Source organism: Zootoca vivipara, chromosome 5 (assembly GCF_963506605.1).
Source record: "Zootoca vivipara chromosome 5, rZooViv1.1, whole genome shotgun sequence".
Lineage (NCBI taxonomy): Eukaryota > Metazoa > Chordata > Lepidosauria > Squamata > Lacertidae > Zootoca > Zootoca vivipara.
In genome coordinates this window covers 2,540,048-2,558,415 of record NC_083280.1, presented here as the reverse complement: position 1 = coordinate 2,558,415, position 18,368 = coordinate 2,540,048, and the positions used below count along the sequence as shown (strand labels likewise).

General features: G+C 47.7%; 1 protein-coding gene across 1 annotated transcript in view; it reads left to right on the top strand.

Annotated features, from left to right (window-relative positions):
• FGF12 (fibroblast growth factor 12) overlaps positions 1-18,368 on the top strand; it is a 90,607-nt gene that overhangs the window by 25,128 nt on the left and 47,111 nt on the right. The window contains exons 2-3 of the mRNA XM_035133269.2: positions 305-415; positions 5,728-5,831. Coding sequence (XP_034989160.2) covers positions 305-415; positions 5,728-5,831 — 215 coding nt within the window. The remainder of the gene's footprint in view (positions 1-304; positions 416-5,727; positions 5,832-18,368) is intronic.

Genomic DNA, 18,368 nt, shown 5'->3' with positions numbered 1-18,368 from the left:
TGTATAGCTTTTTGAAGCAGAGGATGGCTGGCCATCTGTCAGGGATTCTTTAGCTGTGGCTTTCCAGGGGGTTGAGCTAGATGGCCCCTTGGGGTCCCTTCCAACACTACAATTCTGTGATTTTATGATTCCTTAATGAGTCAGGCAAGCCGCTGCTCTGAATAATGTGTTGTTGTTGTTTTTTATCGGTTCGGGATGAATTTATGGAACCAGGGGGGACGGTGGCCTGAATGTCTGGGAGCCGCCACTCTGGACAAACACCCGGGTTAACATGCCCCCTCCCTGTCTCCTCTCCTCCTTGCAGAACCCCAGCTGAAAGGAATCGTGACAAGGTTATTCAGCCAGCAGGAATTCTTCCTGCAGATGCACCCAGATGGGACGATTGATGGGACGAAGGACGAGAACAGCGACTACAGTGAGTCTCTCTTCTCTCTCTCTCTCTCTCTCTCTCTCTTCTTTAGCTACCTGGTTATAAATCACACCCATTGCCTGGCCACCCTCACAAACAGGCACTTCATGGTGGTTCTCTTCCCCCCCCCTCTCTTTGCAGGCAAGGTGTTAAATTACAGCCAAGGCAGCTGTTCCTTGCGCTGGGTCCCCTGTCAGCGCTTCCCCTTTAAATAAATCTCTCCTGCACTGCTATTCTCACTTTCTTTCTTTCTTTCTTTCTTGCCCCTGACGCTGCAGCTACTGTCTGGGGGTGGCGGGGAGAACAAAACTCTCGCTTCCCAAGAAGGGATGCCAAGGGAGGAAGCAAGAGAGATTTATTTGGATGGCAGATTGACTGGCTGGGGAGAGGAGGAGGAGGAGGAGGAGGCTGAGAGGAGGCAGGGCACTGCTGCTCCTGTCTCTCTGCTAAGAGGTAGGAAGAATATTCTTGCAGCCCCCCCCCCCCAAAAAAGAGAGACTTAGGCTTTGGACACATGGGCAAAGAATGTGTGCATTCATAAGAACATAAGGAGAGCCTTCTGGGTCAGGCCAGGGGCCCATCTAGTCCAGCATCCTGTTCTCACAAGGGCCAACCAAATATCCACTATGGGAAACCCACAGGTAGGATCCAAGCACAGGAGAAATCACCTCTCCTGCTGTTTCAAGCAAGAATCATTCAAAACTACTGCTGCCTCCAAATGGGGAGGAAGAGAATATCCAGTCCTTTTTTTAAAGCCAGCCAAGCTGGTGGCCACCACTGCTTCCTGTGGGAGGGAGTTCCACAGTCTAACCATGTGCTGCAATGAAGACGGACCTTCTTTTTCTGTCCTAAATCTTCATTGAATGTCCATGAGTTCTAGTGCAATGAGAGGGGAAGAAAAGCATTTTTTTTTCTATCTGCTTTCTGCACAGGCTTCTATCACAGCTCCTCTTCCTTGCCTGTTCTCTAAACTAGGAAGTCCCCCAGCTGCAACCTTTCATTTTAAAGGAGTCTCTTCACCCCCAGTTTTCGAAGCGGCCTGAAGGCCACCTGGGCTAGCAGAAGCATGTTCTGGAAAACCTCCTTGAGCCTTGAGCTTGTTTTACATCTCAGTGAACAGGCAGCTCGCACTCCCAGCCATGCCCCAAACTAGGCTTTTGCCAAATCATCTCTCATCATTTAAACGCAGAAACAACCTAGTTGCATTTTTAAATGTATTATTTTTTTTGTACAGGGAAATGCATTAATTCATGTTGAGGGAGCACCGGTGCAAGCTGGTGTTTTCACTAGAGGAGTCTTTAGAGCAGGGCAATGCTGCCTCCTTGCGTGGTCTATACTCCCCCCCCCCAAATCTCTGTGAATAATACTCGGATCGTGTGTTAACACGATGGAGCCAGAGTGTGTCTTCAAGATCTCTGAACACCTTCACCAGCCTAGTGCTCTCCAGATGTTTCAGTGAGGGCTGGCTGAGGCACGTCTTGTCGGAGAATTTGTTGGAAATTATGGAACAAAAACTGAAATGTGTGGGAAGGCTGTGCTTGCAAGAGTACCATGTAAGCAGGAGAAACTGTTGGAGGAGGAAGGAGCAAGGGCTGAAATGGTGCTGTGTCTTGTACCCACCATGGCACTTTCCTCTCTGCCCCAAGCAGGTTACCTGGCATCCGTTGCGATGCCATTGCTGGGCTGGAAAAGCCTGCCGCAGTCGTTCATTCGCTGGTGAGTTCAAGACTGGATTACTGCAATGCGCTCTGTGTGGGGCTTCCCTTCCACTTGACCTGAAGGCTGCAGTCAGTGCAGAATGCTGCAGCACAATTGCTGACAGGACTGAAGCCTGCAAGATCTGTAGTGGTTTTCCAGTTTGCTGCAGGGCCATGTTCAATGGGCTACTATTAGTATATAAAGCCCTTGGGACCAGTTAACAACAACAACAACAACAACAACAACAACAACAACAACAACAACAACAACAACAACAACTTATTTATAACCCGCCGATCTGGCTGGGTTTCCCCAGCCACTCTGGGCGGCTTCCAACAAAAGATTAAAAATGCAATAAAACACCAGTCATTAAAAACTTCCCTAAACCGGGCTGCCTTCAGGTGTCTTCTAAAAGTCAGATAGTGGTTTTTTTCCTTGACATCTGATGAGAGGGTGTTCCACAGGGCAGGTGCCACCACCGAGAAGGCCCTCTGCCTGGTTCCCTGTAACTTCGCTTCTCGTAGTGAGGGAACCTTGGTGCTGGACCTCAGTTTACCTGTGAGATAGTCTTCCCCTACAAATGCCCACTCGACCGCTTCAATGAAGAGCACCAGGGCACCATGTTTTTGGCTTGAGAAATGCATGTTCTGATTTTTCAGTGCAGGGAGCCCCGGCTTCATGTCAGCATCTGGGCTTGCCACAGTTGAAGCTTGCCTATGCCTTCCATCAGCTTCAGCTGGTGGTCCAGCTACGCCCCTCTCTGGACGGGGAGAGCCTAACAACTGTTGTCTATGCTCTGGTAACCTCAAGGTTTAGATTACTGCAATGAGTTCTGCGTAGGGCTGCCTCTGAAGACGGTTCGGAAACTTCAGCTGGTGCAGAATTCAGAGCCAAGTTGCTCACTAGAGCAAGATGGTTTGAGCATCTTACACTGATCCTGGTCCGACTGCACTGGCTGCCAATGCGTTTCCGGGCCCAATTCAAAGTGCTGGTTATGACCTATAAAGCCTTAAACGGCTCAGGACCACAATACCTCAAGGACCGCCTCTTTCCATGTGAACCAACCCGGACCTGAGATCATCTTCTGAGGTCCTCCTTTGTGTGCCTCCTCCTTGAGAGGTCTGGAGGGTGGCAACACAAGAACTGGGCCTTCTCTGCAGTGGCTCCCCGTCCGTGGAATGCTCTCCCCAGGGAAGTTCACCTGGCGCCTTCACTATACACTTTTAGGCGCCAGGCAAAAATGTTCATTTTTATCCAGGCCCTTGGTTGACAGACCCTTTTAGAATGTGGGTTGTTTTTTTTTTGTGGGGGTGTGTGTTATTGGGTTATTGCTTTTGGTTTGACTTTATATGTTGTGGTCTTGTTGTGAACTGCCTTGAGACTTCCGGGCATAGGGTGGTGTATAATTTGTATGAATGAATAAATAAAAGTTTTCCGGCCCTGATTTGGAAAGGGAGAAATAACATCGCTGGAGGGAGCTTAGAAAGTTGATTCCACGGCGAGGTTCTCCTTGTTGATCTTGAAGAGGGTTACCCTTCCTCTTCCCCGTCGTTTCTGAGACAGCCCTTCACCGCAAGACAAATGGATTGCAGAGAATGAGTGATGGCAGCCATTTACCTTCATTATCTGTAGTGATGTGCTCCATTTTTCCCCAGTCAAAAGTGCTTATAAATAGACTTGTTAATTGCAAGGTTTCAACACACTGAAGTAGCACCAAAGGTTTAGAAATAGTTTTCTGCCTCGACTGACAGAGCTAGATAGGAAGGTCGCCCGTCTCTCCCAGAGGACTTCGAGATGAGACTCACCCTTCCAGTTTCAGTTTACATATTTAATTTGGAGATTCCTCCACCCCTCGCATTTGGAATTCTTCAGTTGTCCATTGTCCATTCAACAGAAGCTTAAGCTGGTTTTCTTTGGGGGGGGGGATTCTCTAGGGGCAAGGGAGTGTTTCTGAAGGTATAGACCACTTATAAACGCCATTTCCAACTCCTTGAAAGATTCCATCAACGGTGTCTCCGAAAATTTTTACACATCGCTTGGGAAGAGAGGCGTACTAATGCCAGTGTACTGGAAGAAGCAAAGATTACCAGTGATGAAGTGATGATTCTTCAGCATCAACTTTGTTGGACTGGTCATGTTGTGCGGATGCCTGAGGATCGTCTTCCAAAGCAACTACTCTATTCCGAGCTTAAAAATGGAAAGCGTAATGCTGGCGGTAATGAGTGCTCACTGGAAGGACAGATCGTGAAGTTGAGGCTCCAATACTTTGGCCACCTCATGAGAAGAGAAGAATCCTTGGAAAAGACCTTGATGTTGGGAAAGATGGAGGGCATTAGGAGAAGGGGACGACAGAGGACGAGATGGTTGGACAGTGTTCTCGAAGCTACCAACATGAGTTTGACCAAACTGCGGGAGGCAGTGGAAGACAGGAGTGCCTGGCGTGCTATGGTCCATGGGGTCACAAAGAGTCGGACACGACTAAACGACTAAACAACAACAACAACAAATGCTGGCGGTCAACAAAAGAGATTTAAAGAATCTTTCAAGGCAAATCTAAAAAAATGTAGTATAAACACCAACAATTGGGAAACGCTTGCGAGCACTCAAATTGGAGAACAGCCTTTACCAAAGGTGTCATGGGCTTTGAAGACACTCGAACTCAGGACGCAAGGGAGAAACGTGCTAAGAGGAAGGCACACTTGGCAAATCCACACCGTGATCAACTCCCACCCGGAAACCAATGTCCACACTGTGGAAGGACGTGTGGGTCCAGAATTGGCCTCCACAGTCACTTACAGACTCATTGTTAAAACCGTGTTCATGAAAGACCATCGTACTCGGCTACGACGGATCGTCAAAAAGGGAGGAGGAGGTACAGATGCCTACCAGACTTTGAAAAGCTGCCTCAGTTTCATCAGTTTTGTTGACTAAATTAAACTAAATAGTTTCAACTGGATTTTGAATAAAGGTGCAATTCATTGTTACTGTTTTGAATTTCAGGGTGTTATTATCTTCCTTAGCGGGTCGTGCAGATCGCTATTCTGAACGATGCTTTTTGTAGGGTAGGGGACGCTGGGGGTGAGTTGATGGAAGCAACAACAACACATACAGTGCTACCTCGGGTTAGAAACGCTTCAGGTTACAAACTCCGCTAACCCAGAAATAGCACCTCAGGTTAAGAACTTTGCTTCAGGATGAGAACAGAAATCGTGCTCCGGCGGCGCGGCGGCAGCCGGAGGCCCCATTAGCTAAAATGGTGCTTCAGGTTAAGAACAGTTTCAGGTTAAGAACGGACCTCCGGAACGAATTAAGTTCTTAACCAGAGGTACCACTGTACATAGAAAATCAGCACGAATCCAAGGCAGATACCAATTGGGATAAATATTGTATTTCTTTCTTTATTTCATAAAAGTTGTATACTGTTGGAAGTCCAGCAAAAGTCCAGAACATCTGGAGGGCACCGGGTTGGCAGACACTGATAGGGAGGTGGGCACAGGGAGCCTGAGATGTGATGCTTCTTGTCTTGGATTGGAGCGCTGGACTCAACGGCTTTCTCCTTCTTCTTGCTCCTCCTAGCAATTTAAGCTAATCTCCCCTCTCTCTCCGCTTCTCTCCTCCAGCTCTCTTCAATCTAATCCCCGTGGGTCTTCGCGTGGTGGCTATTCAGGGGGTGAAGGCTGGCCTTTACGTGGCCATGAATGCCGAGGGCTACCTCTACAGCTCAGTAAGTTCACAGCGTGGCTTTGACCTTGTCTCTGGGGCTGGTGGGATTGAACCAGGGTGTTTTTGTTGAGCATTTGTGGGCAGGGCCAGGGCCGGATTGAGGTCTGATGAGGCCCTCAGCTACGGAAGGTAATGGGGCCCTTTCTATCGCCAGCTGTCCTTTGTCAACAACAAATTGCTGCTGTTTCTTGTGTTGAATAGATGCGATATGGTAATTGATGAACCTCATAGGTATCTAAAGCCATTTGCACATGCAGAATGTAGGCACCCTATATATAGAAAGGAGCAAACCAGTGATGTTTGAGGGAGCAGGCGGGACCCATGACTTACATCATGGGAGCCTACACAACACAAAACACTGTTGCTGTACTTAGGTTTTATTTTATTTATTTTTTATCTTATGTTTTGGAAATGTACATCCAGTTTTATTTTTTCCTTTAATTTTTTGGGGGACCCCCAAGAGACTGGGGCCCTAAGCTATAGCTTGTTAAGCTTATACGTAAATCTGGCACTGGGCGGGGCAAAGGCAGACAACAGCATTTTTAATACAGGATATTTTTGTCCCCTCCTATGGTGTGAACGTGGGCTTCACCTGGGCTCTCTGCCTTAAAACAAAGAAATTAAACAAGCTCATATATGTTAAGACACACTCTATGGCAAAGCTGCTTGGGGGAGGGGGGAGGTGTGCTGGTGATGTCACAGGGGCTGGCCAAGGCTGCCTCTCCCTGGGTCTTGCTGAAAACCCATAGAGCGGTTTGCAGTGGAGGCTAGTCGGTTAGGACAAAGGGGGCGTTGCCCCCCCCAACCTTGGCCTCCCCTTGTCATGCCAGCTCCTGCCTGCCTTCTTCCTTACAGCCAATCCAGAGGGGCAGGGGGGCACTGCCTGTCGTCAGTGTTGACCTTGAATAACTCAGTAGGGTTTTCAGCCCCCCAGGTCTGAGCTGGTGTCCCAGTTTGCCTGCCCCCTCCAGTTGGTAGATGGAGGGCTTGAAGAATGACGGTGATTATGATTATTACCATGCATGGAGTTTTCAAGCTTCAGCCCAATAGGAGCTGGCTGCAAATTCTAGCAAAGACACTCTGGGGAGACTGTCCTCCTCCCCTCCCCTCTCCCAATTAACCTCTGTCTCCAGATCAAATTATAGCATAGATACTTGGGTGTGGGGTGTGTTTGCCATACTCTGCTTTGCTGTCCTCCATCTGCAGGGCCCGTCTCTGTGACCTCACCCCTGCCCGCTCCCATGACATCATCAGGGGCTACGCCTAGGTCTCCGATTTGGGCCCTGAAATCTCTGGGCCTGTCTCGTTCTTCACCTGGTAACCTAATAACATTGGAATTATTGGGCTCCGTCTCCATGGGCACCAAGCTCTGCTGAGTGTTTTCCCGCAGCTGCCCCTGGCGGAGAAGAAGGTGACACTTTCCCACCTGACCTAAGCACAAAAGTGAAGACAGAGGCAATGTTGTATATGAGATAAAGAGCTGAGAGTTGGGCAAAAGGTCCCGCCAGCCTCATGTCACAGCTCCAGGGGAACCCTGGCAGAAGCCTCCTGGCAGTTGCCCAGACCTCGTTCCCTGGGCTTGAACCCCAAGGCCTGGCCCGACTCTTGCAGAAGATGATGTCTCAGTGACAGATCATGGTCCCAGGATGCATTTGGGGCTGGGCCATATTCTGTATGCAGAGGAGTCACCTTGAATTAGCATATAGATTGATTATAATCCAGAGGAATTCTGTACAGGGATCGGAACCATTGGAGCTGGCCCTTTCCAGAAAGCAATAGGAAGTGGGCATCTCAGGTGGGGGTTCTGCAAGGGCCGCTCAGTGTGGGAGATGGGCTTGAAGCAAGGAGGGTCCCCCCCTTCAGTTCAGTAGTGCAAGCACAGAAAAAGCAAATTCCCCCGTGAAATGAGATCTGTTTTAAATGAGTGCTAAGGGTGTCTTTGTCTCCTGTTTCATCTCACTCCGCCCCACACCGAAAGTGACTTGTGAGCATTTATCCTGCAAACCCGTGGATTCCAAAGTGGGTGGGATTCCTAGTGGGGTGCTAAGAGGCATGGGGGCAGCAGGAATTCACTGGGGTGCAAATGACTCTCAAACTTTGAAAAGCTGGCATTGCCAGGCCAGACCAAGTTCATCAGCTTTGTAGCCCTTAGTTTAATAGTTTTAACTGGCTTTGAATAAACGTGTAATTACCGTAACTGTTCCTGTTCTGAATTCTGTTGTGTTCTGTTCTTCCTTAGTGGGTCATGCAGACCACTGTTCTGAATGATGCTTTTTATAGGGTAGCGGGCACTGGGGGGCGGGGCTGAATTGATGGAACCAAGGGGGCAGGAATCCACTTGGTAGAAATCTTATTTTTGCAGCGTGTGATGCATCCAGCATGGGGTTCTCTGTGTCTGGATGGAAGAAGCATTTGTCCTGTGCCAAAATGTATGATTCTATGACCATCCGTGAGCCGGATTTAGAAGGCGATTGGGCAAGCCTTTGGGAGGCAGAGACACAAGAGGGCATCAGAGGAGGGAGGGAAGGAAAGAGGGCCCACCCGTCAAGGCACCCCAGGGTGCCACGGCACACCGGTTGAAAACCACTGCCTTCCTATATGGGGTGTAGAGCTGGACCCAGGAGTGTTTTCCAGGATTTCGGTCTCCTCCTCCCCCATCCTTTCAAAATCCTGATCTGCTTTGCCACCGACGAGGAAGTCCCTCGCTGCTTAACTCTGGCTCTTCATTCCCTATGAGTAGGCAAGGGATAATTAAATTATTTACTGGAAGTGGTTTGGAAAGTAAAGAGTGCAGTCTTCAATATTTAAAATCTCATCTCCTTGCAGTGGGAAAGGGAGCCTGTGCAGCTGATAGTTTGGGAAGCAGGAGTTAGAGCTTTGTGTTGCACATCAAAGCTGATCGCTAAAAAAGGCAAGGAATCATTATGCAAAAGTTGTTGAGGTTTTTTATACATATTTTTTAAAAACCCTAAACAGTGTTCTCTTTACCCCCCAAATAAAACAGCTCATGTCCCTTTAGGGGCATTTTAATTTCCTGTCTCAGCTTGGCCTCTTTATTCTGCTCCATCACTTTGCAGGATAATAAGCAGCCGGGAGTGGCCCCCTCCCCATGTCTTGGCAGAGGACTTTCCCCCCTCTCCCAGCTGTGTTGGAAGTAAATCATTGCTGCCTCTCCACCTGGTACAATTTCATCTCTGTTGGTTCAAGGTCCTTGCTTGGAATTGGGCAGGAGATGCGATGTTAGCAAGCTTGGTGAGCTTCTGGGGCTTAGCATTGACAGGGTGCTATATCATAGGATTGTAGTGTGGGAAAGGGACCCCCAAAGGCCATCCAGCCCAGCCCCCTGCAAAGCAGGAATCACAGCTAAAGCATTCCTGAAAGGTGGCCACCCAACCTCTACTTAAAAACATCCAAGAAAGGAGAGACCACCACCTTGTGAGGGAATCTGTCCCACTGCTGAACGGCTCTCACAGCCAGAAGGTTCTTCCTGCTGTTTAGCCAGAATCTCCATTCTTGTAACTTGAAGCCATTGGTTTGGGTCCTGCACTCCGGAGCAGCAGAAAACTAGCTTGCCTTGGAGCCTTTTAAGCAGAGGTTGGGGGTTGAGATTCCTCCAGGGGTCAGACTAGATGACACTCAGGTTCCTTTTCAAGTCTACAATTATGTGATTCTATGCCAGGGGTCAGCAAACTTTTTCGGCAGCAGGGGGCCGGTCCACTGTCCCTCAGACCTTTGGGGGGGGCAGACAATATTTTTTTTGGGGGGGGGGGGAATAAATGGACGAATTCCTATGCCCCACAAAATAACCCATAGATGCATTTTAAATAAAAGGACACATTCTACTCATGTAAAAACACGCTGATTCCCGGACGCTGATTCCACGCTGGTCAGACCTCACCTGGAGTACTGTGTCCAGTTCTGGGCACCACAGTTCAAGAAGGATACAGACAAGCTGGAACGTGTCCAGAAGAGGGCAACCAAAATGGTCAAAGGCCTGGAAGCGATGCCTTATGAGGAACGGCTTAGGGAGCTGGGTATGTTTAGCCTGGAGAAGAGAAGGTTAAGGGGTGATATGATAGCCATGTTCAAATATATAAAAGGATGTCATATAGAGGAGGGAGAAAGGTTGTTTTCTGCTGCTCCAGAGAAGCAGACACGGAGCAATGGATTCAAGCTACAAGAAAGAAGATTCCACCTAAACATTAGGAAGAACTTCCTGACAGTAAGAGCTGTTCGGCAGTGGAATTTGCTGCCAAGGAGTGTGGTGGAGTCTCCTTCTTTGGAGGTCTTTAAGCAGAGGCTTGACAGCCATATGTCAGGAATGCTTTGATGGTGTTTCCTGCTTGGCAGGGGGTCGGGACTGGATGGCCCTTGTGGTCTCTTCCAACTCTATGATTCTATGACCATCCGTGAGCCGGATTTAGAAGGCGATTGGGCCGGATCCGGCCCCCGGGCCTTAGTTTGTTGAAGATTCATTCCCCGTATCTGCAGTCATGGGATTGTTGTCTATCACATGACTGTATATGTTTTTAATTCCACAGAGTGGGACATGACAGAGACTGGATGTTTGTGTTACTGTGTTCCATGAAGTGGGACTCTTGTCCTTTGTTCACTCTCTTTGCTAGAGAGAGAGGGAGCCATGTTGCAGTGTTCTGTGAGTTCTGTTTACGCAACTGTGCAAACTCTGTGGATCTGTAAGTGTGCTGATGTTTCTTGGCATCAATCGCTGTGATCTTTGGGCTGAAGAAAGCTTTTGAAGCTCCCGAATGATCGACCAGGAGGGAGGGAACATGCCAGTCGGGCATGTGTCTCTGCCAGGGTCCTACTCGTGTGTAGGACGACTCCTAACATAGTTTGCCTACCCATGTTCTATGCAATAGTTGCATGTAAGAACAGGCAGACCCTCATAGGGGTGTGTATCTGTGTTTGCAGTGGAAAAAATACATCTAGCCTTTTCACTGGGGCTCCAGTCTGCAACATGATGCAGATTCGGAATGGCACTGAAGAACTGCAGATGGCTCTTTCCTTTTCCCTTTTTTCCTCAATGCCCAGAGAGCCTTCGGGGTTTGGAATTGTAGTGGCCTTCTCCAGTCAGGTGCCCTCCAGATATTTTGGACTGCATCTTCAATCAGCCACAGCCAACGCGACTGTTGCCGATTCTGGCGGATGGGAGCCTTAGTCCGAAACATCTGGAAGGCCCCAGCTTGGGAGAGGCTGGATTAGCACAAGGGAGATATAGATGTAGCCGGAGAAGTGGCTGGAAGATGCGGAGCCGCTGAAACAGATGCTCTGCTCTGAGCAAGTGGATAATTGCCGGATCCTGTTCTTGGCAGGGACACCAGCAAGATAAATTGGGTAGAAAGCAAAGCCGTAGATTCCTTCTTCCCACCTCAAACCCGCCCATATTATGGGGAATTGACATGTCTCTGGTGTCCTGGGCAACTCTGGGATTCCAATTACGATGCTGCTGCTGCTGTCTGCTGAAATTGAGGCGCTTGCAAGCCAGCACGTCCTTTTGCACAGAAGCCCTCAATGATCCTGGGATGCTTGATTTCCCACTCCAGAGAGTGACGTGACCCCAATTATTATTTGCAGGCATTTCCAAGCTGGACCCACTACCACAGTTTTAGAAAAGTTTCATTTTATCAGAGGACAAATTGTGTTCCAAACTCGAGAGAATCTCCATTCAGACATCTGCATGTCAGAGTATTGTTGTGGGATTATTATTATTTGGGGGGGGGTGTGTCAGTCTGGATGATGCCCTGAGTCCCTTCCCATTCTTGGGATGCTGTACCCAGTGAGGGTTAGACTCTGACAAAGGGTTTTATGGCTGAACTACTCAGGCAAGCTTCTTTGTAAGGCCACTTGGATGTCGGCATCAGCCCCTACAATGAATTGAGCGAGTTTGCAAGAGCTGCAACTAAGTGGTGGGACCCTCTAGACCAAGGGATGGGGCGACTTTCCTCCCGCTTGGATCCTGCTTGTGGGTTCCCCATGGCCGCCTGGTTGGCCACTGTGAGAACAGGATGTTGGACTCCAAGGGCTCACAGATGAGAGTCTCTTGGAAGGGTAACAAAGGCTCCTTTCCTCCCCTCCTGTTTACTTGGGAGGGAATAAATCTGTTTCAGAATGTTAATTGCCGCAGTGATTGTCTGTGTCGAGGGCATAAAACTCAGCAGCCTGCCAGCCATGGCATTTCCCTGTGCAATTCAGGATCCGCAGTATATTCCGAGAGGGATTTGAGAGGCAGACTTTGCAATGGGAGATGTTTTTCTTCTCCTCTTTCCTTAAAGCACACAGCTGATACATGAAGTTGCAAAGTGTGATTGCTTCAGGGAAGTTTTGCGAAGCAGGGAGACCCGGGAGGCGTGAATCAGGGCAGCTCTGGAAGAAATCAAATGCCTACTGTTGTTATAAGAAAAAAACTACTCCTTATGGGGTACCCAAGAGCCCGTATAGAGTCCTTATATACATTTTCTATCGGTAGGAGAAAATAACAGAGGCTATTGAGAAGCAAAGCAGCTAGTAAGCCTGAGCTTTATTAAACTGTTGCAACAGGGTCCTCACCCCCCCCCACAAACACACGCAGGAGGGGGGAGAGGAACCCAGAACAATGGTGTCCAAGCTCTTATATGGACATTTGAAATTGCCTCCCCTGTAGCTCAAGACCACCCCCTAAAACATCATAGAATCATACCATAGAATCCTAGAGTTGGAAGAGACCACCAGGGCCATCCAGTCCAACCGCCTGCCAAGCAGGAAACACCATCAAAGCATTCTTGACATATGCCTGTCAAGCCTCTGCTTAAAGACCTCCAAAGAAGGAGACTCCACCCCACTCCTTGGCAGCAAATTCCACTGCCGAACAGCTCTTCATACATCACAGAAAGAGGCGGTCCCTAGCAGAAATTTGAGAGTGTTGCTTGATCAGGATACCTGATAATGCCTTTCCTGGGTAGCCAGGCCATTCCTTGGAGATGGTAAATCCTTAGTTCCTGAATCTCTTACCCATATTGAGAGTGTGCTCAGCTTCACAGATCCTTGCCAGACTGTATTTACAGGGAGGTGTAAGCCCCCTACAATTGGAAAGCTTTTCCCATTTCCTTCCTCCTTGCAGAGAAAAATTTGAGGTCAATTTGGGAGAGTCAAAATGGCTTCAGGATCGTTCTCCTGTACTGTTTCAGACACGTGGCTTATATACTTATATATGTGTTTGCCTTGTACATTTATGAACATTTATTATATATACATAAGAACCTTTTAATGAGGGTGAAAGAGGAGAGTGCAAAATATGGTCTGAAGATCAACATCAAAAAAACAAAGATCATGACCATTGGTCCCATCACCTCCTGGCAAATAGAAGGGGAAGAAATGGAGGCAGTGAGAGATTTTACTTTCTTGGGCTCCTTGATCACTGCAGATGGTGACAGCAGTCACGAAATTAAAAGAGGCCTGCTTCTTGGGAGAAAAGCAATGACAAACCTAGACAGCATCTTAAAAAGCAGAGACATCAACTTGCCTACAAAGGTCCGTATAGTTAAAGCTATGGTTTTCCCAGTAGTGATGTATGGAAGTGAGAGCTGGACCATAAAGAAGGCTGATCGCCGAAGAATTGATGCTTTTGAATTATGGTGCTGGAGGAGACTCTTGAGAGTCCCATGGACTGCAAGAAGATCAAACCTATCCATTCTTAAGAAAATCAGCCCTGAGTGCTCACTGGAAGGACAGATCCTGAAGCTGAGGCTCCAATACTTTGGCCACCTCATGAGAAGAGAAGACTCCCTGGAAAAGACCCTGGTGTTGGGGAAGATTGAGGGCACTAGGAGAAGGGGACGACAGAGGACGAGATGGTTGGACAGTGTTCTCGAAGCTACGAACATGAGTTTGACCAAACTGCGGGAGGCAGTGGAAGACAGGAGTGCCTGGCGTGCTATGGTCCATGGGGTCACGAAGAGTCGGACACGACTAAACGACTAAACAACAACAACATGTGTTTGCCTTGTACATTTATGAACATTTATTATATGTACATAAGACCTTAGAGTTCCTAGAACACTGTAGATGGGGGGCGAGAGAGAGAGAATGGTTTAATGGTTAGAGTGCTGGACTAGGACCTGGGGGAGACCAGGGTTCATCTCCCTCCATCGGCTTTGTAGCTCACTGGGTGACCTGGGAGGCCATTCGCTGCCTCTCTCAGCCTACCTTACAGGCTTGTTGTTGTGGGGATCGAATGAGGAGGGGGAGATCCATGGACAGGCCACCTTGAGCTCCTCAGAGGGGGAAATGGTGGGGTATAAATAGCAGTAAATAGCAACAACTACTCAGCTTTATCATTTATTCATTTGATTGATTTATACCCCACCTTTCATCTAAGGAGGTCAAGGTGGTGTGCATACCCCCCCATTTTTATCCTCACGACAACCCTGTGAGGTAGGTCAGGCTGAGGGCGAGTGACAGGCCCAAGTGGATTAACGTGCTCCGTCTCCCAAAGTGTAACATAGCCTCTGTTACAAACCAGGACTGCCCTGTGATCTGTGGCTGAAAGGCAGCATGTAAATTGACTAAATAAGAAAAATTGCTCAGCTCAGCCAAGAGTGGAGACAGTCTTAAGCACAGCAGGACCGACTGTGGAATGGACTCCACTGGGGATTCTTCAACTGTGATTCCTGCATTGCAGGGGGTTGGGCTAGATGACCCTTGGGGGTCCCTTCGAACTCTACAGTTCTACGATTCACCACCTAAGCTTTGCAAAGCAAATCAGGATGTACGCCTGATAAAGGGTTTGTCAGGAGGAACCTTTGAGAAGCCTTCAGGCAACGGTTTGCCACAAATGGAGAGCTTGGGCTTCATTCATTCATTCATTGAAATTATATACCGCCCTGTACCCGGAGGTCTCAGGGCTCCTTCACCTGTGTGGGAGGTGAGTGGAGAGTGTGAGAATATCAGGAAAATTTGGGATAAAATTCATGATGAGATCCAAAAAATTATAGGTAGGAATATCCCAAAAAGACCAGAGATCTTTCTACTAAGTATCACCTTTCAAAAAGATATTCCCATACAGGCAAAAGAACTCCTTCTATATTCATTAGCAGCGGCTCGTATTGTTATTGCCAAAGGATGGAAAGAAAAAGAAGCTCCAAGAATTATAGATTGGCAAAATAAACTTCAAGAGTTTGCTGAAATGGCACAGTTAACAAACAGTTTGAGAGGAAAGGTTAAAGAAGAATTTCTAAAAAAATGGGACAGGTACAAGAAATATGTTAGAAAATATACTGAGAACAAAATTTCTATGATAGCGTTTGAGTAAAAAAGGAAAAAAATCTGTTTGGATTTGCAGAAATCAGTTTCCTTAAGAAATAGGAGTGTCAAACGATATGTAAAAACAGAGATAGCATGGATTGAATATACACTCTGCGACAAAAAGAGGAGAGTATGCTGATGGAGATAACAGGAAGTCCAAAGATAAAATTTACTTTCTTTTCTTTTCTTTCTTTCTTTTTATTCCTTTCCCTTTTTTTCTCTGGGAAAGGAGGATTAGAAATACGATACGAATAAATTGTAACAAACAAACATAAATGTATATGTGTATATATATGTATGTATATGTATATGTATACAAGCATGAAGAACAATGTTCAGGTTTGGTGATGGGAAAAAATAAATAAATATCATTAAAAAAACAAAAAAACAAAAAAAGAGAAATTATATACCGCCCTGTACCCGGAGGTCTCAGGGCTCCTTCACCTGTGTGGGAGGTGAGCGGAGGGTGTCTTCTGCAAGCCAAGCGTTTATGCTGAGCAGATTTCTTCCAGGAGAGCCGTCCACTTGAAACAAAACTGAAGCACCCTCTCTCAAATGCTAGCAACCCATCGATTCCTCAGCATGAGTGCATGGTGTGCTGGCTTGGATGTGAGCCATGGCTGCCATTAACAAAGCAGAGAATGAGCTTTTTTCCGGGTCCTTTCTTCCCAGCTCCATTCCAGGATGCTGGCACGGCTCCCTGCTTTGAAGGGATGCTGCTCCAGAGATAGGGAGAGGCTTTCCTGAATCCTGGCCTGTTATCCCCCCCCAAACCACCTCTCTCTCCAGTTCTGCCCCACATGCTCACACCATCGTGTTAAAAGCTTTTCGGGCTGCAGAAGTCACTCGCTTGATGGAAACAAGAGGTGACAGGGAGAAGGCAAATCTTGCTGCATCTTCCCTGCCTCCCTCCTGAGAAAGTGGGGCTTTTCCCTTCTTGAGGGATCGAGGGCTCCGTGCAGGATGTATTATTGATCGTGGTGCGTGGGTGTCCTGCCTCTGCCCGTATTTGCAGGAACCACCGTCTCTGAGACCCACCTGGAGATTTCAGAAGCAGAAATACCTCGCCGCTCCGAGATTGGTATTTTTGCATGAAAGCATTCAAGTTGGTCCTCGTTGAATTTCAGAATATCTGCAGACCCAGAAGGGAGAAAGCAAGGGTCTCGTGCGTACAAAAGCTACCATATAAAGAAAATAAAAGCCATTGGGATGGAAGAGCTCAGTCGGAAATTTAAGAAATCTCATGTCAATATTTGGAACTAAGGGTGTAAAAATAAGGACATAAGGAGAGTCTGCAGGATCAGACTCTCACAGATTCTCACAGGAATAATAATCATCATCATAATAATAATATTTCCCCGCCCACTCTGGGCAGCTCCCAACAGAATATTAATAATAATAATAATAATAATAATAATAATAATAATAATAATAAAGCAATAAAACATCAGTCATTCAAAACTTCCCTAAACAGGGCTGCCTTCAGATGTCTTCTAAAAGTCGGATAGTTGTTTATTTCCTTGACCTCTGATGGGAGGGCGTTCCACAGGGCGGGCGCCACCACTGAGAAGGCCCTCTGCCTGGTTCCCTGTAACCTCACTTCTTGCAGGGAGGTCCTTTGGTGCTGGACCTCAGTGTCCAGGCTGAAGGATGGGGATGGAGACGCTCCTTCAGGTCTACTGGGCTGAGCACATTTAGGGCTTTCAAGGTCAGCACCAACAATTTGAATTGTGCCTTGAAACATCCTGGGAGCCAATGTAGGTCTTTCAGGAGTGGTGTTATGTGGTCTCGGCAGCCGCTCCCAGTCACCACTCTAGCTGCCACATTCTGGATTAGTTGTAGTTTCTGAGTCCCCTTCAAAGGCAGCACCAGGCAGAGCGCATTGCAGTAGTCCAAGCGGGAGATAACCGGAGCATGCACCACTCGGACGAGACAGTCCATGGTCAACCAGATGCCCCCAGTGGAAAACCAGGGCTGTGAAGGTGGCAGGACAGAGAGAAGGACCTCTTCTGAAAGTCGCTGAGCCCAGACAGGTTCATATGGGGGGAATATGGTCCTTCAGGTGAGAGGGAGAAGGGAGCAGCTTTGGGGAGCATCCAAGAACAAGCAAGCTCAGGGAGGCAGCTTACTGGCTTGTGAAGTTGTATGGGTGCTTTAGACTGGGGCTTTCCAAATGTTCAGGGGCCACTGCCCCCTTGCTGACAACCCCGTTAGTTAGAGCATGGTGCTGATAGCTCCAAGGCTGCAGGCTGAGACAGCTGCATATTCCTGCATTTCAGGGGTTGGACCAGATGATTCTCAGGGTCCCTTCCAACTTTGCAATTCTGCGACTCATCCCCAGTTGCCTCTACCCTGTGGGAAAAATCAGCATAGCCTCTTGCATGACCCCCACCCCCCAAGAAAGATAATAACACAGTACAATTCAGAAGCATAACAATTAATTGCACGTTTATTGAAAATCCAATTAAAAGTGGTTAATTAATTCCACAAAATTGATTCAGTTGCTGCAGTGATGCCGCTAGAACTCAGTGAAGCTGAATGTGGGAAGAGTCAAGGCAGCCCAAAATTAAACTATGGAACTCCCTCCCTCAGGAGGCAGCGATGGGCACCAACTTGCATGGTTTTAAAAGAGGAGGAAACAAAATTGAGGGAGGAAGGGGCTAGCGATGGCTGCTAGCCACAGTCGGAGGCAGCAATGTTTTGGAATCTCAGTTGCTGGAAACCACAGAGAACCACAATTTTGAAATACATAAACATTCAATTGAAAAGATCATCGGTCTTGGAGTCACAACAAAAAATTGCAAGAGTTTTCTGCAGCAGAAGGGGGAAATGAGAAAACAGCTCAGATCAACTGTCATAACATTGAAGGATTTAAATCCAAGACCGGGAGCCTTTCATGTTGCAAAACACTTTTGCTTTGATGTTTCCTACTAGAATGGGTGGTTTTGGGGGTGCTAGCATTCGCAATCGCTCTGTTGTCAGAGACAGGCTGCTGCCTGGCAGGGCTTAGGACAGTGGTGTCCAAAATATTTCCAAAGAGGGCCAGATTTGATCAAGTGAAGAGCCGTGAGGGCCAACCAAAATTGTTGAGCTATTTTTGGGATTGAAGTTGTTGAGATTTTTAAAGAATTTTAGCCCAGGAAATAAACTGCCACAGGGGCCGGATAAAACCGACCAGCAGGTCGGATTAGGCCCCCGAAACGGACTTTGGACATGCCTGGCTTAGGATTTTGGGAAT